Source organism: Mustela nigripes, chromosome X (genome assembly GCF_022355385.1).
Source record: "Mustela nigripes isolate SB6536 chromosome X, MUSNIG.SB6536, whole genome shotgun sequence".
NCBI lineage: Eukaryota > Metazoa > Chordata > Mammalia > Carnivora > Mustelidae > Mustela > Mustela nigripes.
In genome coordinates this window covers 25,987,921-26,010,599 of record NC_081575.1, presented here as the reverse complement: position 1 = coordinate 26,010,599, position 22,679 = coordinate 25,987,921, and the positions used below count along the sequence as shown (strand labels likewise).

The window sequence follows — 22,679 nt, the reverse complement described above, 5'->3', positions numbered from 1 at the left end:
TGCCTGTGTGATGAGAGGAAGCGAGGGGTTGGTGCACGCACTGTGACGGCATTAGGCCACTCTTAACCTTCTGACAACGTCAGGAGGAGGACACCTGCCTCTGGACTGTGGCTGACTGCGGGACTGTGAGTGGCTGAAACCCTGAAAAGCAAAACTGCAGATCAGGGGTAAGGGGAGACTACTGTATATATCACTGAATAAAAAGGCAGTGGGGCTTTTAAGCGTGATGTAAATTCCAGGATTCCAAGCAAGTTTCAGAAACAAACAGGTTGTTTGGACTATGGGTGCCTCATTACTATCAAGTTGAATTTTGCAAGATCTATTGGCCTGCTTTCCCAGTGTCACTCATAAATATCTTCACGTGAAAAATAAGTGCCAAATGGCCATTGGGATCTCCCAGGACCCTCGAGCTGTTATTTTTTAGTGTTTCCTGACTGCCTCGCTCCCCCATTGGCTTTTATGCCAATGCACCTGCGTGCTTTGTTCTCCCCACCCGTTTTGCAATTCTTCATTTTCTTTCCATTGCTCAGAAAAGCATCCACAAGAGAAAGAAACCTTTTTTTTTTTTTTAAAGTAATAGCTTAGAGGCATTTAAACTTGGAACAGCTACTCTTCTTTTTTTATTAAATGGTCATTTGTGTCAGAGATCCTATTTGTACGAAACATAAAAATGAAGGGACATCTGCTTAGGATTAGTGTTTTTTGGATTTCTGCACCTTCATTTTCAAGATGATGCGGTTTTATTGTTCCCTGTTAGGGAGCTACTTTTCAATTCTCAGGTGACCAGACAGATTCCAGAATGCAGTTTGGCGCATGAATAAAATGGGACACCGTGTTCATTTGCAATTTTATTTTTTAAAAATGAAATATTCAAAGTACTTTTTTTCTTTCAAATATCGACACGTAATGTTGAACTTTAAATATTTACAGCATGTTGTTGTGATGCTCTTGTAGAAAAATGCATGCTTCTGGCCTGAAAGCCAGAGCAAAATGCAAAAGACCATTTAACCGCAGCCAGAGAACATGAACCTGTACAGTATCCAGTCACTTTTCAGCACAGGAGTGAGAGCAGGAATACAAAATTGGAACCTATTGTTTCCTAGCAACATGGCTCAGGCCATTATAACACAATTTTCAGTATGATTAGAACCTCTAACTGTTGTTATATAGAAACTGAAAATCTTGGCATACACTGTAAACATCTTTACTGTTCATGAGAAAGTAAGCAGCTAAAAAGAATCTTTTTCTGACGTAAAGGCTATACTTCTCTTTTCACCCTCTTTCTTACCGATGCTTTTGCCAGAAGAAGAGTAAAGATTTAGACATTGTCATGATTCATACAAGTAAAATATTTTTCAAGGACACAATCTGATATACTAACATTTATTTAAGAGGTTAAAGTCCACCACTAAATCTAAGGAAAGATTTTTAACTGCCAAACACATTTCCTTTGACAAATAATGTAAGATGACAACTGCCAAGACAAAATCCACAGCAAGTTGAACTAACTATTTTCAGTTACTGTTTAGGAAGTAATTTCTTCTTACACACAGTAGTAGGTTTGGTCCTTAATAGCTTTCACGTGAAGGACACACTGAAATAACAGTCACTATTTTGTGGTTGAATTCTTTTTTGTTGTTTGTTGTTTTCTGTTTTTTTTTTGTTTTTTTGTTTTGTTTTTGCTTTTTTGTATTTTTTTGTGTTTTTTAAATTTTTTTTTATGTTTTTTGTTTTTTGTTTTTTTATTTTTCTTTTGCAGAATAAAGAACCTTACAGAAGGCTGTGGAAGAGCAGTCTGAGATCTGAAGTACTAGTCAGGTCAGCTATGTGTATGTGAGTTCCTCCAAGAAAACAAGAATGTTGCATCCAATCTGTAGCCTTCTGTCTTTCCACAAGCTAGAATACACTCCAGTCTCTGCCAAAGTGTCTTTCAATACTTGATTACTGTACTTTGGCTTCCATTACAATCACCTTACAGGAATGTATCTTTATAAATGCAAAAACTTCACCCTGACTCTCTCAGGTGATATTACAGTGGGGCTTGGTCTGGTTAAAAATAGATTTTAAAAAAAAGGAAAGAAAAGAAAGAGTAGAAATAACATGATAGAGTGCTTGAAACTGTGTTAACAGTTATGAAAAAGAAAAATCTTAGAAAAATTATCATTCAATTTTATACCTCTCTACGTAGTTAGCATGTGAATTCCAAATTATACATTGTCAAGTTTTTATACATTTGGCTATGTTTTATATATATTATATTATATATATATAGTCTATATATTATAGATCTCCTAGATAAATTGACAGCAAAGGACACGCTTATTTTATACAATATTTTGCTGGGTTAAAAATAAAAATACGCTTATTTATATGGTGAGTGTTTTGCTAGAAATTGGGATGAATTGGGCTTTATTTCCCTTTCCTTCAGGAGTCATGCTTCTAATCAATAATGATTATAATGACAACTAAAAAGAAATGGATTTCAATGTTAAGCTGCGAACTTTGCAGTTCATTTGGATCTCTAGACCGTAGTGCAAGAGAAAAACAAAACGAAACAAAACAAAACAGCACAAATAAAATGGGCCTAACTAGGAAAAAGAAACCACCACAGAGTATTCCCTGCCTCCAACCCAGAATGTTCTTCACGAGAGCCCCAACTAGGGCGCTCTCATTCGAACGTACTTGAATGGTGTCTGGCTGTGCCGGGTCAGCTGCCTGTGCTCTGGGAATGAGAAATTCAACTATTTCACTTTAAGATGCATTTACTTTCACCAGGAAATGCAAACGAATTGTTCTTTCATTAAGTTAGACTTCAGAATTACGAAACGATGAAGGCATACTTTGTACTCAGCTGAACGATGTACCCAGTATCTCCATGTTCTTATTAAGAAATGCCAAAATGTTTCTCTTAGATTTACTGTTCATTGGTGCTAACCTTTTGGGGTTTTTTCTCTTTCCTCCCAAAAACTTTGGAAGTGGTAAAGAGAATAACAGTAGTTCAAGGCAGTATTAAAACCACAACTGTAAGTGATAAAAAGTGCATTTCCTGAATATAATACAAATATAACTTTAAGAAACTAAAGGCACAAACTAAATAAATATGTATTACAAACTAGAAATGCACAGTTCAAGGTAATTACTATTAAGTAAAAGCTTCAAATATTTGTTTCTAATGGATATTTAAAGCAGTTCGAAAATGATTCATCATCAGTGAATTGCAAAAAAGTATAATAATTGCTTAAAATATAAGCAAAATAGACTCTAATATTGACATCTTAGATTAGTGATAAAATACATCATCACATTTATGAATGCACTCTCTATATACAGTTCGCAAATTATTTTTCCATTGATTTAAAAGAACATCAGAGGTTCTAGGAACTTAAGGTCCATTTTTAGGCTGGTGTGGAGGTATTCAAATTTTCAACAAGTTTGTTCATAATTTTAGAATCCCGTCCTGAATAAATACTGTACCACTAACACAGACCTGATTCAGGAGTTGAGGGGAAAAACAAACAACACAGTAATATGATTGTAGTGTGTATCAGTAATCGCCTGAGCTGGTGTGCTTCCAATTAAAAAGAGAGAGGAGTTTATCATGAATCACCTCTCTCTGTCTTTCTCTCGGAATACATGTGGAATCCCAATGTGAAGTGTTTGAAAATGAAATAAATGTTTGAATCTACCCTTTCCTGCTGTGTGCAGGCGCTTGCCTTACCCTCCTTGTGCTTGGTGGAGTAAGGACTCAGACTCTTTAAAAACCTTAATGGGAGCCTGAATTCTGACATTGCATATTTTCAGAGAAGACTGTCATCACAGAGCAAGGCAATGACCTCACACTGCATTTAGGTAGTAGCTGGAAAGAATCCAAACTGTAACATTCCATCATAAATTCTCCTTCAGACATAGCAAATGTGCAGACTCAGTGATGAAAGATGGTGAAGCTGGCTCAGGGGAATTTTCAACAGGCCGCATTGTGCTGTCATGTATTTTCATTTGTGGTAACTTACAATTACACAGCGTTTTTACCAACTGTCTCTTTGTCACTGGGCACAAATCTCACAGCTCACCAAGGGGCTTCTTTTTACTCTAGGATTCATAACGATTGAGAAACTGCAGCTGATGTTACCACTAATCCTGGTCTTTTTCCAAAGTTTAACTGATCATGGGACAAAATAACCCTTCCTGGAAAATAGTTATTTTCCCAGGCAGGACAGATGATTAAATCAAAATAAATGGGTAGAGACAGAGAACTAAAATAACGGACCATATAAATTATTTTAGTAAAAAACAGTCTGCCTCTCTATAATGAGCTGAAATGTTTTAGATCGGAAAGGGTTCGCTTAATTAAATTTCTTGACTGTGGCTGGGAGATGTTCAATACAGAATTGTACATTTGAAGGATAAATCTAAGTGGGATGAGCCAATGTGGCGACGACTACTGTGATGTTTGGTTTGGTCTTCCCTTTGGTACTTTCCTTTTGTCTTACTACTAGGTCTGTTTTTATAAAGGTTTTGGCTCTTGTGAATTTCTGCACTAGTAGTGAACATATTTACTGGTATCCCAGGCATGTATGCCTGCTAAAGCCTCTTATTTTTTTCTGGCAGAATCATTTGTAGTAAATTACCTTTTGTGTGCACAAAACCATTGGATTAGTGTATCAATACAGAATGACTATTGTGAAACTCTAAGCAAAACACACCCTATATATAAAGGAGAACTTCCTACCCAGGTCAATAAAAGCTATGCTTACGATTTGGTTAAAAAAAAAAAAAATGTAGTCAAAACGGGTTTTGTGGGAGAAGTTACACTGGCCAGCTGCCTTGGTATCATGTACACACAAGCAAATAGTGGCCTTTCAGTCTGGTTACCACACCCACAGGGAAGCGTGGTAGGCCGACCCCAGCCACCGCACGCCAAAACACAGCACAAGAACATGGCATTTACTTTAACAAGCAAGGAGGAATAATCAAGGAGGAAGGGCAAATGGGTCTTGACTCTGGGAGATGGTGGCTGAGGACATTTTACACTTCTTTGTACGTTTCCCATAACAGATCTGGAAAATGTGAAAGGGCTGGCAGTCTTTCGAAACGCAAGGTTCAGAATACTGTTGCACCACATTTTCAAATAACCCACAAGTTCTGCCAACAGTTAAACGTGAAATTTCGTGTAACAATACAGATAGAGAACCTTGGGTCCTTTGTATTTGAACATATATGCATGGCTCCCCAGATTTAAAGTGGTGCTTTCTGAAAACTTTTTTTTAGCTGTTTTACTTGTGTTATTTTGAATACTGCCACACAAGAACTAAAAATCTCTGTCATTTCTTAAAGAGTTTAAACAAACAATATTAAAATACCATCTTCCGTCACATTGAAAGGCAGTTGGATATGTTTTTCCTCCATATTTACATATACAGAGTTCTGATCTAGAAAACCAATACAATAAACCATTTTATGTTTTAAAAACAGGCAGTCTTTGGTGACGCAAAGGCAGAGATTTCTTTTGTTACCTCCTGCCTATTTCGCTCTGTCTCATAAAGTGAATATTGTTGGCACTGTCAGAAAGTTCTAAATACTGCTCAACAGACAAAACAAAATACCCATCATAACCTTGTACCCTCCCGGTGCTCAAAAGCTGCTGCTTTTCCCCCTCTGTCCATGCTCGAATTCCCTCCTCCCCTTCTTGCAGCCTCCTCTGTTCCTTAGTCCAGGCCTGGGCCACAGCGCGCTGTCTGGCAATCTCCAACACGTGATTCTTTTCCTCTTCGACAGTTGTCCCGTACCGGATGTTAAAGCACAGAGCCCCGTGCTGGAGCTGGATATCCGCAAACCGTCTAGTCCTCCCATTCAACACGGAAGTCATCTGGGACACAGTGACATTGACACCATTCTCTAGAATCCGCCTCCCCCCAGTGTTACCGATGAGCACCAGGTCTTCCTCCAGAGACCCAAGCTTAATGAAGTAGTGAGTGTCCCTCCCCTCTATGGTAAAATGTAGGTTTTCCAGGTAATGAGCATTATTGAGAATGGCAGCAAGCCGCCTGCTATCTTCATTGGCTACTCCTATAATATCCGCTGTTACTATGCCATCCTTGATGGCGAATTTTATACCTTTTCCAAAAACAGAAGGAACAGCAGCGAACCTCGGTTGCTTCCCTCCTTCAAGGCACCGTCCATCATTGTATCGGGGAGTCATAGGAAGTTGGTCCAAGGAAATGAAATTCCTGAGCTGTTTCTGGAGCTCACACTGAATACCTAGAATAGTCTAGGAAAGAAGAAAGCACAGTTCAAATGCTTGGTCATTGTGAAGAGCACCTTCTTGCTTTATTGTGCCAGTAAGTGATGTCACAATAAGCCAAAATCGGAATCTCTTCACCAGAGATTTGGCAAAGACAAGACTAACAGGTTACTTGGTCACATGGCATATACTTCTTGAGGTCTTGATGAGTTAAACATAAGGAAGTATGTTCAAACTTGGTATCACAGAATCTCAGAACTAGAAGTCACTTCAAGTTAAGTGGGTGCAGCTCTCCCCAAAAAAAGACATTTCAACTTCACCAGTTTAATACTGACTAGCTGTTTGTTACTGTATGTGGTGTGATACATTAATCACAGTGAGGAGTAGAGACGGCTTATGGCATTATTCTTGCTTTTAAACAGATTATGACCTTCTAAATAACCACAGCAAATCAGCAAGAAATTCACTAATCTTCTTAAGTGGACTTAAAAAAAAAACCATTTTTATTATGGGAATTTTCAAACATACTAGGAAATAAAGAGAATAATGAACCACCAAGTATCCACAACAAAGCTTCAGCAATTTCAAAATTTTGATTCATTTTTTAAAAGGACTTTTAATTATAAAAAGGACTATTAATTACTTTTTAATTGCAAAATTACTTTTTCATATTATATGTATTTACAAAACAGAATAAGCCTACAGTACCTATTTAGATTTGTTTTTCCCTTATAATTTTTTAAAAAATTTTTATTTATTAATTTGACAGAGAGAGATCACAGGTGGATAGAGAGGCAGGCAGAGAGAAGGGGGGAAGCAGGCTCCCTGCTGAGCAAAGAGCCTGATGCGGGGCTCGATTCTAGGACCCTGAGATCATGACCTGAGCTGAAGGCAGAGGCTTAAACCACTGAGCCACTCAGGTGCCTCTCCCTTATAATTTTTTAAAAAAGATTTTATTTATTTGAGAGAGAGAGAGAGAGAGAGCATGAGTGGGTGTAGGGGGGCCAGGGGCAGAGGGTGAGGGAAAAGCGAACTCCCTGCTGAGCAAGGGGACCCGACGGGACCCCAGGACCCCAGGATCATGACCTGAGCTGAAGGCAGATGTTTAACCAGCTAAACCATCCAGGCACCCCTCATTTACATTTCAAGCCCTCCCATCCAAACATCAGTTTTATTTTGCTGAAGTAATTTTTCTTTCCTGCAAAGAGACACTCCTGCATTTCTTTCAACTGAAAGAAACAGTTACCTCTTGTTTTCATTTGTACCTCATATTCTTGATGAAATTATCTGCCGAACTGTGAATAGTTTTGTATTCTTATTTTCCCAGAGACTTTATCCCTATAGTATTTATTATTTTTACTTCATTGCTCTTACATACTTTTTCTTTGTCAGAATAATTTAATTCTGTTCTGCCCATGCTTTTAATGTGCTACTCCCTAAATTATTTCACTGTTGGAAATCTGAAGCTTTTATGTCTGTCAGTGAACAGTTTCCTCTATACAGAATCCAAAATTGCCCTTGGTAGCCTGATCCAGAATTTTTTTAAAAGTTTATTTTCTCCTGTTTGTCTACCACAGCAGGTCATTAAATCCCATGTTAGTCTTGTCTTTTCTAAAAGCTCCAACTCCCTGATCTTTTCCTCATGGAAGCTTTTTTCTACCTCCTCATTAATTGTAGACATTTCAGTGAATATTCAAGACAACTCAAAAATAAGTAAGGAAGTATTTGTTAATGCCATATCATGGTATTGGATGCCCTTCTGTTTTTTTTTGGATAAATAGAGATGGTAAAATTTTTACAGACCTTTCCAGGATCCCACTCTTGAGTTTTTGTCTGAAGCTGTAGCAGCTCATAAGTTAATTCCAGATTTTCTAATTCTGGTTTGGGAAATCCAGGTAGAACATTGTGTAACTGGAAACCAAAAAGCTCCAACCAACTTCCAATGTCTGTGAGGCACAAAATATAAAAGAATATAAAAGAAAAAAAATGACGAAGCCCATATTTTACAACCTTTGTAGAAAGCCTGCCTTTTAAATGTTCAGCCAATGGAAAGGTAGGGATAAAATTCCCCCTTCTCTCACCAGCTCTAAAATGGGAAGCCTTTTGATTCATGGGTAATAACAGAGCTAGGTTCAGCTTACAATACTGAAACTCTTAATATGGTAATGGTACTGAGGCCACACAGACCACAATGTTAGATTTATCTAATGGAACATAATCCTGAATTTTTCCTGTATGAAATTATTCAGATATGCTTTTTTAAAAAAATGATTTTTTTTATTTATTTATTTATTTATTTATTTATTTATTTGAGAGAGAGTGAGCACAAGCAGGGGGAGAGGGAGAGGAAGAATGGGGAAGCAGACTCTCTGCTGAGCCAAGAGGCCAACACAGGCTCATTCCAAGGACCCTGAGGTCATGACTTGAGCTGAAGGTAGACGCTTAACCAACTGAGCCACCCAGGTGCCCCTCATATAAGTTTTAAGAGTGAAATCTACAAACAGAAGGCTTAAAAAGAAAGAATAGTTGTCCTGGGATGCAAAAGCATCATGTTTTATGCCACTTGCATAGTTGCGCTCACTCTAGAAGACTAAGGAAGAGAGTGACTGCACAATAACTTGTGCGCTAGCTGGTGGGAAGAGGAAGTATATTTACGGAGGCACTGAGATCATGTAATAAACACCATGGAGTTATTTCAAGTTTAGTGTAAAGTTCTATACCTGTGGTATACTTGGCAACATCTTGAATTTTGCCAACTGGGTAGTTATTTTCAAAGGAGTAGAGGTTGAATGGTTTAGGAAGGAGGTTCAACTGTTTCCATATGTGATGATTAGGCGTTGTCCACCTGCCAGCAACAACATCATAATCTCTTTGCCCCAGGTGCACTAATTTAGTGAGCAAATCATAGAGTCCTCCATGAAAACCAATGATGACCTGAAAGTCAGGGTAAGTGTCATGATAGATATCTCCATAAGGTGTGTACAATATCTCTTTTATCACCTGACCTCGACTGCTGAACACAGCCAGTGGGGTGCCTGTATTATCACAAGCTACATAATATTCTTCACCACTGCTTAGCTCCATGGCAATAAGGTGACCTTGGAGATCATAATACAGGGATGTAATCTCTGAGCTCGTGTGGTTGTACAAATGAGTAACTCTTATGGGGTTGGCAAGGTCTGCATAAAAGAACTGAAGGTGCTGCCCTAGGCTGGACTTACTGGCGACACGTCGCCCAAGCCCATCATAGTAATACTGCACAGTCCAGCCAGAAGCCTTATTGTAGGCTTTCTGCAGCAGACCATTAGAATTATATTCAAATATGTCATTTCCCCTCTGCCTCAGAAAGCCATCTTCATCCATTTTATACTGAATTTCTCCTAGTCTGGTGATGCGGTCTCGGAGGTCATATCGGAGAGGAGTAAGACGAGCACTATTCCCATGGCTTAAGAGGTTGATGTTTCCATTCAGATCATAACTATAACGCCACTGGGTTTTGTCATTTACAGAAACAGTTTGAAGTTGCCCATCAGCATCATATTCATAGAAGTATCTTGTTATGTTGGCATCTACTCCCACTCTTATATCACATATTACCATACGCCCCATATTATCATATTGAATAGTCATCCAGTAGGCAATGGCCTTTAGGATTTCATATTGGACTTCAATAACTTGTCCGTTGGCACTGAAGATCTTAGTGTGCTTCATCACTGTAGTAGTTATGACCTGATTTAAATCATAATTAATGACACTGAATTTTCCAAACTGCTCTGTTCTACCGGAAACATCAACATATCGGTACAGATCTATGGGCAAAGGGGTTTCATTGATCACAGCTTGCATGCTGGTGACTCGGAAGTTGTTGTAGCTGTAGTCAAACCGAGCATTCACCAGCCCTTCTTCGCTGAATCTGAAGATCTGGCGTCCAATAAGAGGTCCTGAGGGATCAAAATAAAAGCAGTGAGAACAGAGCTAGATGCATAATGTTGAGCAATCAGAAAGATCTAGTGCCAGTGCCTTTAGTAGTGATACTTCTACATTCAAAATAAGATAATTAGAGATTGACTTCTGATATCTCATGCCTGGGCAGATATATACGCTCATAGTTGTGGCCAGTAAGTATGAAAAAAGTACCGTATGCTATAGTTATAGAATAATTTAATTATAGGAACTATATAATTAACAGCCCATCCAGTGCCTTGGGGTGAGGAAACTGATACTAGCAACATGTTTTCTTGTTATAATCACCGAAGAAAGTACTTTCAATTCGTTTAACCTGTGCTACAAAGTCCTGACTTTGAACATATTTTGCCATCCTCTGAGGCTTAGGGAGGTTACATGGGGCTTGAGATCGTTTCAGGGAGGATCAACTCTTGCAGCTGCATCTCTGGGAAGATCTGGTAGTGAGTTAGGAAGGAGCACACGGTTGGATGAGGTGCTTAGATCTCAACTTTTCTGAGAACTGAGACAGAGACAGAGAAAATGCCTGGTGGGATTTAAGGAATCGGCTTTCATTCGGTCTATAATAGGTTTTCAATTTTCAACGGAAGATAATTTAACAACCAGAGTGAACATTTATGGGATTGGTCACTGCTTCTATGTCACACTGTGGCCAGCAAAAATGTCATAAGAAAATACTGACCCACTGCCACCCTTTCACAACAAACCTGTTTGCCTATATCTGATTGTGCAAATGAAGCCATCGTGCATCAGGTGTATTGTCTTAATGACTCCAGAAGACTCTTCATATGTTAATGTGACCTGAGTGGTATCATAGAGAATCTCAGACAGCCTTGCTTGCTTGGTGTATTTGTATAAAACTCTGCGCCCTGTTCCCAGATGCAGGGTCTGTAGCAGTCGGCCATCTCGACTATAGTCTTGGATAAAAGAGGTGCTACTGTCTGGCGGGGTGTAGATGTTTCGGTAGTAGCCCACTGAAAGCATGGTTTGCAGGCTGTGGCGGACCATACTCGGCATGGTGACTGAGAGCAGACAATCCGACTGGTCGTACTCAAAGATGTAGCGCCGCTGGCTGTGTAACAGAAGCATCACAGACTGAAACGAGACAAAGGCAAAGTGGCTTAACGCGTACCACTGAAGCTGAGGCGATTAAAGGAGATTAAAGAAACACATTCATCCACTCAGCACAGATTTATCGAGCACTTGCTATGTGCCAGGCACTGAGGTGGACCTTAGTAGATACAGTAGTGGGCAGTCATGAGGTCTATCCTCATAGAGCTTACAGTGTAATGGAGGAGAAAGACAAGCAACCAAGCAATTTTGTATATAAAATAATATAATTATTCCTTTGCAATTCACGCTTTATTTTTTGAGTATAGTTGACATTTTTTCTTAAGATTTTATCCATTTATTTGAGAGAGAGAGAGAGAGAGAGAGAGAGCACGAGAAGGGGGAGGGTCAGAGGAAGAAGCAGACTCCCCGCCGAGCAGGGAGCCCCATGCGGGACTCGATCCTGGGACTCCAAGACCACAACCCGAGTCTAAGGCAGTCGCCCAACCAATTGAGCCACCCAAGTGCCCTGAGTACAGTTAACATTTTTGAAAAAGATTTTATTTTTAAGTAATCTCCACACCTAATGTGGGGCTTGAATTTATAACCCCAAGATCAAGAGTCTCACATTCTATCAACAGAGCTGGCCAGGAGTCCCTGTAGTTGACATTAAAAAAAAAATTGAGTATAGTTGACGAGCAATTCATGTTTAGAACTGCATTAGGGGACCATGCCATTAAAAAGTGAAGAATTCTCTGGATATGCAACCCCTTTCGTCCCAACTGATCTGTATTTCAGAAATAGTTATTTGTTGAGGTTAAATGCCTCGTGTGTGATTAGGTATCTCACTGATACTGGTTTACCTTATTTAACTTTAAATACAAACATAAAAGGAGCACTATTTTACAGAGAACTTAATCCTATTTCTAATTGAAAAGCATTTAGATCTCATCTTTTAATAAAAATTAAAAATGTTCACCCTAAAGACTCTGATATAACTCTCTAAAAAAGCTTTACCCCTCCCTTCTTGAGAATTACCTTATCAAGCAAAGGCATTCATTTGAGCTTTATTTTCTGAAGTTTGCATTATGAAAACAATAGGTACCTTTTCATTTTCTAAACATAAATTACATAAATATTTATGACTATAAATTATAGAAGCATATATAATGTACACTTCCCTCTTCTAAATATGAAATTATATTCTAGTTTTAAATCTATTTCTTGGAACTGCATATCCTCCCTGCCTTCTGAGAATTATTGATTTTGAATCACATGTCAGTACTGTGAAGTCAAAGTCTACAGTTATTCGCTCGTTTGTTCCTGCTTTCTGTTTTTTCCCACCAAGTACTCTGTCTTGAGGGTACAAAGCTGCATGCCACAAGCCTGTCACCTCATCACCTGGGGACAACCTGCAGCTCCGAAAGCGCCCCGATGACCAGAAGCAGGAGACTTGGCACGAGGACATGAAGGGAGAGCCACCTCCTTGACCAAGGCGGAACCAACAGAACCCGGAGGGAGCTGGTGAAAAATGCCTTTGCATTAGCTCTCTGCTCAAAGTCAGACTTCTCAGCTCCTTTCCAGTCTCTTCTGTCAGTTTGCCATGAACAAATGACATCTGTCACCTGTGATGCGGGCCAGGGACAATCACCATATGGCTCCCACACATTATCTAGTACCAGCCTGCCCGGGCCATGCCTTTTCCAGTCGCTGTGCGTGCCTTGCCAAACATTTATAGCACACTGCCATTGTGTTCTCTCCCCTGTCTCATCCATCGCTCAGCAGTGAACCGCTGCCGGACCCTGTCCTAGGTGCTGCTCACGCTGTGCTGTCTCAAAAGCTCCCTGCCCTGTTTTAAAGCTTTCTGCCAATGGCAGGCATGTGGATGACGTGATTAGAAATCTCGTGAATGTAACTGTTGTGTTGCCAGAATGCCATTTAGCTCTCACTTGGCTGCTTTTTCACTTTGGGTGGGCATTATTATCAGTTTGTTCGAAAACAATGCTTATGGGTCCATCCAGAGCTCACCGTGCGGCTACAGCAGGAAAAAAAGGGCATTTCTTCTGAGTCTAAACAATAGAGCGGGAGACTTTGTATTTTTTTCATGCGTTGTGAGATCGTGAAAGACATCATTGTAAAGAAGAAAAAAAGAGCAAGCGTGTATATTCATTTGAACAAGAATAGAAATGAGCGATGGTAGAAATTTGAGAAGTTAAAGCACCCGAATAACCACCAGATGGCAGTGTGGGGCCACCTGGAAGCTCGAGGCAACCTGCATTGTATCCCTTAGGCAGCCTTTGAAAATTTCAGCCCCTAAGAGGCAATTTTTTGTAAATGTATCAGACAAAACATCTTATTAAATGATTATAAAATATCTTTAAATGCATTTTAAAAATGAAGTCCTTAGGAACGATTTTAGGAAACCGGAAGATTTACATTTACCGTAATACAAAATTTTAGCTCCACAAGTCTTCAAAATATAATTAACTCAGAGAAGTCTCATAAATCAAGATAGAGAATTAATGACCACATAGAGAAAGTTTAAGAAACAATAATTGATTTTTTTTAATAGAGAAGAGATCATTTAAGCAACCACAGCTATTACCCAAATAATTATTTTTCTCCTAATGGCTGCAGACCATTGTGCATGAAAATGATACACATAACTTGCACTGCTCTAGAGGAAGTCACACGATCTCTACAAAATTTCTGTACATTAAGGTGAAATATTTGCTGTTGCTTTTAAATATATCATGGTATACGGGTGGCAAGCAAATTTACAGGGGTATTTTGAGGCATAAAATGAGGTATACATTTTCAAGCTTGAGAATTCTTACTTTAAAATACACTACAAAAGCCAGTCTCTGTCTTTGCTCTGCCCCAGACATAGTGAAAGAATGTGCCAGCAAAGACGAAAAGAGCACAGGAAGACACAGAACCTCACCACCTCACTGCAAAAGTTACATGTACATAGGATTTTGGTCAATTCAACATTCCTTCCCTATTTTCTAGAATCACAATTTCAAAATGTCTTAATTTTCTTCTTTTTTCTTTCCTTCATTTCCCTTCCTCCTTTCCTTCCTTCTGTTCTTTCTTATTTTAATTTTCCTTTAAGTAGCAGTAAATAAGTAGCATTTGTTAGTGACTGGAAAATAAATGCTATAATGCATTACGTAAATGGAAAAAACTAACTTATTTTATGATTAGATGTTCTGGGTGCTTTATATTCAGTTATTTCATTTAATCATCATAACTATTCAGTGGATTAGTTATTATTACTGGTAATTATAACGTTAATAAAATCAATCTCATGATGGGGCGCCTGGATGGCTCAGTGGGTTAAAGCCTCTGCCTTCTGCTCTGGTCGTGGTCCTGGGGTCGAGCCCCACATCAGGCTCTCTGCTCAGCAGGGAGGCTGCTTCCCCCTCTCTCTGCCTGCCTCTCTGCCTACTTGTGATCTCTGTCTGTCAAATAAATAAATAAAATCTTAAAAAAATCAATCTCATGATAAATGATTTTTGGAAAGTAAAGAACCATTCCATAGTTGTTTATTTTGCAGGTTCTGAATTTTGCATAATATGATTGTTTAAGTCAAGGGCTATCCATTTTTTTTTTAAATGTAGGCTCCACACCCACCCAGTAACCAGCCCAACACAGAGCTTGAACTCCTTACCCTGATCTAAGATCAAGATTTGGACGCTTAACTGACTGAGCCACCCAGGAGCCCTGGGGCTACCTTTTAATTAGAGAATAAATTAAATGTGAACTCAAGAAAGGGACAAAAGTCAACTAAAAGGCGCAAGTGATTCAATTTGTTTCACTGGCCAGTAAAGTATTCTTCGGAAGGCACTAGGGCTTCTCTTGATAGATGATACATAGTCACGTCTTATTTCTGTCCACTGCAGACACCGGCAGTCTCAGTTTTCTTTGTTTTTAAAGAGATTGCCAACTTGGTTTCCAGAGCAAAGCGAACTTACGTGGAGTTTCCTTCCCACGATTCTTTGCTCAGAAAAGTTTGTTGAAATAGTTAATTCAGAAAAGAGAAAAAATAAAATAATTTCTTCGTCGGTGTCAAAGAGGCTGTATGAAGAGCTAAAACGTAAGTTTTTAATAGGCCCTTTTGCTATTGTATGGGCAACCTAAAGGTAAAGTCTTAGAGACTCAGATGCTACTGTCTACAGGCAGTCATAGAGAGCTCAGTGGCCAAACCATGGTGCTAGTGAAGTTATGAGTTCAAACCCATGCACATTCCTAGGGAGTGGTGGCTACGGCACTAGGCACCATGTATGACCTGTGGAAGGGTTAGTGCAAACCCATCCTCATTCCTCGAAAAACAAATCAGCCTATCATCTAACAATCAGTGGTGTCTTTTAAAAAATTTTTATTTATTTTTATTTTTTTATATGAAGGTCATTATTACATGCATTACCCCTATAAATATGCCACAAAATATTTGGATTCGGGGAACTTTGTGCCAGGTTTAGTACTTTGTGGACATGAGCCATAGGATTTTTGCAGATCATTCTTATTACCAAAATTCAAGAGGAAAGACCCACTCTATAAGATTCAGATGTTCCCAGTGTAGAGTATAGATTAAAAATTTGACCTATTTCTTCGGCAGACAAGGGGTGGATAGAACAGAGAACTCTCTTCTTTACCCTGGTTCCCAAGTGAAATTCTGCTTTATCTCCTTGGCATTTCCAACTTGGCAAGTTCCCTAGCAACTGCCTCTGGGAAGTTGTATTATAGTTTTATAATGACATACAACCACTGGCACACTCCCCCCGCACCCCCCACCAAAAAAAAAAAAAAAAAACTTTGGGGAGGGTGTCAAAAAGGCCTGACATTATTGGGTACAAATAGTGAAATTCTGTCATGGGAGCTATAAGCTCCTATGACCTCTGTAAGAACTTCTAGGGGTTAACGTGCACTGATTACCCTTGAATCCTCAAGGGAAAGTGTTTTTTCAGTTTTCCCAGGAATTAATTCAGGACTGGTGAATTCAGTTGAATGGACAGATTTGGGAAATAAGAGATGCCATCTGAGGACATCAGAAATTGAGATGGTAGATGGAAATCATTCTCTCTTATTGTTCTCTGCTACTGATTTTGCCCTGTGGGGGCTGTTTGATCAATGGTTCCAGGGATGGGGTTAAAATCCATGTCTATTTCCACCAGACAGGAGCCCACAGGCTCCCATTATGGGTGCTGTTGGAGACTCACTGCACACACCAAGGACTATTACCAATGAAGCCCCACTGCCATCATTTGCTCGGACTGATTACTTGTGAAGATTAGTCCTCAAATGTATACTTACTAAAACTTCACTGATTATCCCAACAAAATTAGAATTTCGTATCCTCTAAGAGGCTCTTCTCCAGACCTGAGATACATTAACACACAATTTTATAATTTTGTACCTATTTTACCTCAGTATGAGCTTTCATAATAATAAGGATACCTTTTCAAGAGCATGAACAAATATGCTCAAATGAGGAGAAAGCTAAGCCATTATCCTGGCTTCAGTTTGCAAGAGTACCTGGCGGAGTGTGGGGTTGGGGGACGTTTTTAACAGAAAAGCTGCTTATCCTTATAGGTACATTTTGTTGTTGTTTTTACTTCTACAGAGCAGAACAGCCAGAATAGACTCCTGTAGGTCTCTTCATCATGACTGGTAATTGCGGGCCATTTTCAGTGTTCTTATTCAGAAACTCAAAACTAGTTTATTTTCCCAACATACTTACCTTTTCTAAGTAGGTATAGCTCCAAATTTTGCCATCAGCCCAAGTTCTCGAAATTATTTTTCCACTCTGGTCATATTCCATTTTTTCATTCCACGTCCCTCTCTGAATAAACGTCACCAATCCCGAAGGTGAATATGTGATGTTCACTTCATTATATCTGCTTACAGGAGACCACAGAATAGGTCGTCCAGTCTGGTCATAAAGAATTCGAAGGGTGAATTTCCGGTGGTCATCGTAGATCTTTCCCGTGCGAGTTATATGATCAAAATCTATGGAGAGCAGGTTTCGGTTATGGGCCTACAAAACAGATACGAGACACATTTTTAGCGCTGTTTTGTTTCCTCGCATCAAGTGCATTCACAATCCTGAAGTCCCGCCACTTAAATCCACCTGGAGCTAAAGACAAAAGATGTTGGGGGTGGGGAGGGGCAGGTTTTTCAGGCAGAGCACAGTAAAGCAGGTACGCTTTTATGCAGATTTAGGTCCTTGCCTTTTCCACTGATAAAGAGTTTCCAGAGACGAAGAGCCAGGAATCCTCCCTTTTCTGGTGCAGAGAGGAAGACACCCTTGCAAGTGGAGCTTTCCCTTGCAAACATAGACGTCTCTTACACAAGGGTAAACTTTTACTCAGTTTTCAGAGCTTCTGTTTGCTGTTTCTTAAAATCAGTCCAAGGGTGCCTGCGTGGCTCAGTCGGCTAAGAGGCTCACTTTGGGCTTTGCCTCGGGTCATGATTTTGCGATCATAATCTAGAGCTGGTGGCATCAAGCTCCCGGTGGAGCTCCAGGCCCTGAGCATAGAGCTTGGCGGGGGGTTCTCTCTCCACCTCTGCCCCACCACCCCGGAACTGCGCATGCACACAAATGTGCACGCACTCTCAGGGGGGAAAAAAAAATCATCCTAAAATAATTTTTATGCCCAAAAGGCATATTTTAGGTGTTCTCCTTCAAACAAAAAACTTTGAAATGGGTCAACAGCAGTAACCTGGGAGTCAGGAGCCCTTTCATTAGCTGCTTGTCTGTGCACCCGTCATTTCTTTTATGCGGGGCTTAGTTTTCTTAACTGTGAAATGGGAGTGATATTATCACTTCATACCACAGAGTTGTGCTAAGAATTAAGTAAGATTACATATACAGGTACCTGGTGAAATGTAAAAATAATACTGGTAATTGTTATTTAAAAAATACGGTGATTACTTTTCTCATTTGGGTTAGGCTTTTCAGTGGGTCCATGTGTCAGATTCCAAGGTGATTATAGTTTGGGGTACTAGATCTATATCTGTAGAAATTGTCAACAGGATCCAGAACAGAATGTTAAATATTTGGCTAATGAGGAAGGGAGAAAAAAATCAACATTAGGCGTTGACTACATTAATCATAGTTGAACTAAACTGATTCACTCGATACTCAGGTAAACTTTATGATCATTTTATTTCTGTGGTCAAGGATCCTTTTATTTTTTTAAAAAAGATTTATTTATTTATTTATTTGACAGACAGAGATCACAAGTAGGCAGAGAGGCAGGCAGAGAGAGAGAGAAGGAAACAGGCTCTCTGCGGAGCAGAGAGCCCAATGGGGGGCTTGATCCCAGGACCCTGGGATCATGACCCAAGCCAAAGGCAGAGGCTTTAACCCACTGAGCCACCCAGGCACCCCTCAAGGATCCTTTTAAATATCTTAAAGCTACATACTGTGTCCCCAGAAAAATGCACATAAACACATACACGTACACTATAAATAAAATCTCCAGGGGGCTCTGAAACCCAATCATGAAACCTCTAGGGGTCTCAAGAGTTCAATTTTAAAATCTTGGTACAAAAACAGCTTTTTAAAAATTTTTTATTGAAAAATTTTTATTTTTTTAAACTGAGATAAAATTGACATACAACATTATATTAGTTTCAGGTGTACGACACAAAGATTCAATATCTATATATATTGTGAAATGATCACCACAGTAAGTCTCGTTAACATCCATCAGCACACATGTTACAATTTGTTTTCTTGTGATGAGAACTTTTAACTTGTGATGAGAACTACTCTCTCAGTGGCACCTGGGTGGCTCAGTTGGTTAAGTGTTTGCCTTCAGCTCAGGTCGTGATCCCGGAGTCCCATGGCTGGCTCCCTGCACAGCGGGGAGTCTGCTTCTCCCTCTGCCCTTCATCCTTCTAATACTCTCTCTCTCAAATAAATAAATAAAATCTTAAAAAAATACCTACTCTCTCAGTAACTTTCAAAAATATCATATAGCATTATTAACTATAGTCACCATGCTGCCCATTATATCCCCAGGGCTTCTGAATAATCTTTTTTTTGTTGTTGTTAAGATTTCATTTATTTACTTGCCAGAGAGTAGGAGGGAGAGAGTACAAGCAGGGGGAGCAGCAAGCAGAGGGGGAACCAGGCTCCCTGCTGAGCAAGGAGCCCAACATGGGGCTCCATCCCAGCACCCTGGGATCATGACCTGAGCTGAAGGCATTAACCGACCGAGCTACCCGGGTGTCCCCCCCAGGACTTCTTTATTTCATAACTGAAAGTTTACACTTTTGACCACCATCACCTATTTCCCTCACTGACCCCCACCCCCCGCCCCACAAACACCAACCTGTTCTCTGTACCTGAGTTGTTGTTTTTTTTTTTTTTAAATGATTCCACATATAAGATCCAGACAGAATTTTTTTATCTTAGTAGCCAGATAACTGTGAACGGGAGCAGGATATGCCACTCATAACATGCCACTTTGGCGTGTGTGCTATTGTGAGCTGAGGTCAGTCAAGACCCGAAAATCTTTCACGTCTTCCTTAACCATCTAAAAGCATTTAGATAGGGGGCCTGGGTCAGGAAGAGCGCTATTACCTGAGATTTCTTTGTACCTGGATGACCTATCTGTATGGCAGAACAAACATCTAATTACCAAACATCTGCTGTTACTCTTGTCCTGTGAATTACCTTCCTCCCCTTTGAAGCCCCAGGCCCCTCTCCCATGCCTTAGTTCAGGCTGGTATAAGAAGCCTCAAACTGCCTTGACTGTCTTGGAGCCTCTCGTGTTTTTGTGGAGCCTTCGTAAGTACAAAATTAAATTTGTTTTTCTCTCACGAATCTGTCTCACGTAAATTTTATTAGACCAACCAAAGAGCCTAGAAAGGAAGATGGGAAAAGTTTTCCACTCCTACAACTGCAAAGCCCACATTCTTATTTCAAAGTCCAGTCTTCCCTTGCTCACTGTGGTTTTCAAAATAGTTTCTTCAAACACCACTCTCCAGCATAAGAGTGATGTTTTCTCATCGCAGAAAAATTGAAAAATAAAGGAATATAAAAAGAAACAATTACCTGGAATCTCACTCTCCAATGTTAATCACTGTTAATACTTGGCCGCGTTCCATTCATCTCTCTTTTATGCACAATCTGTTCATACATTCCAAAAATACGAGGATTGTACTTAAAACCTCTATGTCCTCCTGTTAAGCTAACGTTTTATCTCAAACATTCCTTGTATTATTAAATATGCTTAAAATGTGGATTTTCATGGTTGCCTAGTATCTTCTTACATGATAATTATTTATTCTTTCTCCTATTGTTGGAATTTAGAGTTTTTAGTTTCCATTATTTTTTTCATATTTCATATTTTGTTGACCATATTTGTAAATAAATATTTCCTTAATAGAGAACTCAAGAAGTGAAATTACCGGGTGAAGTGATAAGAACATACCAAAGGCTCCTGATTCAACATGAGTCATTAGTTTATAGTGCACGAAGCTTCTACAAATTTATACTCCCCTTAACTAGTGCGTGGACGGGAAATCCATCTAATTCCATCTTTAACAGCATCAGGTAAGTATTAGCATTGTTAGTAAACTTTTCTCAATATGAGAGTGGGAAATTACCACAGTAGTGTGGTTTAAATTTGCATTTGTTTGATAACTAGTGAGGTTGAACCTTTTTTTTTTTTTGTAATGCAGTGTATTTTTTTTTTTTTAAAGATTTTATTTATTTGACAGAGAGAGATTGCAATAGGCAGTGAGGCAGGCAGAGAGGGAGAAGCAGGCTCCCCGATGAGCAGAGAGTCCGATGCTGGGCTGGATCCCAGGACCCCAAAATCATGACCTGAGTCAAAGGCAGAGGCTTAACCCACTGAACCACCCAGGCACTTGAGGTTGAACCTTTTTAAATGTCTATTGGTGACATGTATGTCTCCTATGAATTGTCTGCTCATGAGGTTTTTTTTCATTTTTTCTACTGGGGTATGGCACTTTGCTTAAAAAAAAAAAAAATCTCTTTTGGCTCAGTTTCTTCACCAGCTAGCTAATAATATTTGCCCTTAATTTTGAGCTTCTGCAAAAAAAAAAATGATGTATCAAATGTTCCACACCACGAATTCTATGCAGAAGACTACAGATTAGATACTTAAATTATTTGAAAGGAAATGCTGTTAATTCGGGGAATAGAGACATACACAGATTGGGAATCATGACTCTTTAAACCATCTGTAGCCAATGTGTGCAGTGTTGTAGTGCGTAAAGATACAGTAACCTGCTGTTACTACCTAAAAAGCGATAGTGAAGCACATATTTTCTGTCTTTGGATACGCAGGGCTTGGAAAACTATACGTAACCAGGCGCTCTTTCTTCAACTACCTTTCCTGTGGTTTTATAGCCACATATCTCCAACTGTAATAACGCTCATTTACAACAGCTGTAAAATATCCATGTACTCCCAGAGACGGTTGTAACTGTTACAATTTATGTTATAATGATAGTTAAAGAGCCAAAGTAACAAGTGATTTCCAGTTCAACTAAATCTGTGGTTTTATTTGTCTGATAGATTAAGTTTACTACTCGAGAACACATTTCTTAATAAAGTCATTATAGTTACACAAGCAGGGATCACTGTTAAGTGGTACAAAGAGCAGAGGACGAGAGCCTAATGTTCTCTCTCTGCTTGTCAGTTCATCGGCAACCATGCTTCTCTTTTTCTGAATAATGTACTCTGAAATTCAGATATTGCTGAAAAATGTTTTCAAAGGTTTGTAAGGTGTGATATTGTGATTTATAAGGGCTATGTATTTGGTCTTGGACCCTGTTCTGGCACAGAGCTCCAAAAACCCTTGGAATCTCTTGTGATAAGATAGATCAAGCTTCCTTTTGTTATGTTAATGAGGCAACCTTTGGAGGGCCCTCAAGTAACCAAAGAATGGGGGCTGGTTGCCAGGGAAACCGACCACATGATTAGAGCTTAGAACTTTTAGTACCTCCCTCCAAACCTCTGGAGAAGGACCGAGTGGCTGGAGGTTGAATCAATTGCCAATGGTCAAAGATTTAATCCATCATTCCTAAGTAATGAAAAACCCAAAGGACAGGCTGGAGAGCTTCGGGGTTGGTGAACAAGTGGAGATGCTCGGAGAGTGGCGCATCCTGAGAGCATGGAAGCTCCACATGTTTTCCCCAAACCCGACCTTCTACATCACTTGCATCCGGTTCTTCTTGAGTTACATCCTTTTGTAATAAATTGGTAATCCTGTAGACAAAATATTCCTCAATTCTGTGGGCTGCTATAGCAAATTAATCAAATCTAACAAAAGGGTTGTGGGAACCTCTGATTTATAGCCAGTCCATCAGGCCCTGGTACCGACTTGGACTTGGTGACTGGTTTCTGAAGTCATGGGCAGGAGGCAGTTTTGTAGGACTG

At 39.5% G+C, this 22,679-nt stretch overlaps 1 protein-coding gene across 3 annotated transcripts in view; it reads right to left on the bottom strand.

The window, feature by feature from the left end:
• Positions 1-2,294: 2,294 nt before the first annotated feature.
• Positions 2,295-22,679, bottom strand: part of TENM1 (teneurin transmembrane protein 1) — an 805,114-nt gene continuing 784,729 nt past the window's right edge. For all 3 annotated transcript variants that reach the window (XM_059385607.1, XM_059385606.1, XM_059385608.1), the window contains exons 30-34: positions 16,998-17,294; positions 10,912-11,299; positions 8,962-10,182; positions 8,045-8,187; positions 2,295-6,268 (exon numbers count right to left, since the gene is read on the bottom strand). In XM_059385607.1, the coding sequence (XP_059241590.1) occupies positions 5,510-6,268; positions 8,045-8,187; positions 8,962-10,182; positions 10,912-11,299; positions 16,998-17,294 (2,808 nt within the window). In that variant the 3' untranslated portion in view covers positions 2,295-5,509. The remainder of the gene's footprint in view (positions 6,269-8,044; positions 8,188-8,961; positions 10,183-10,911; positions 11,300-16,997; positions 17,295-22,679) is intronic.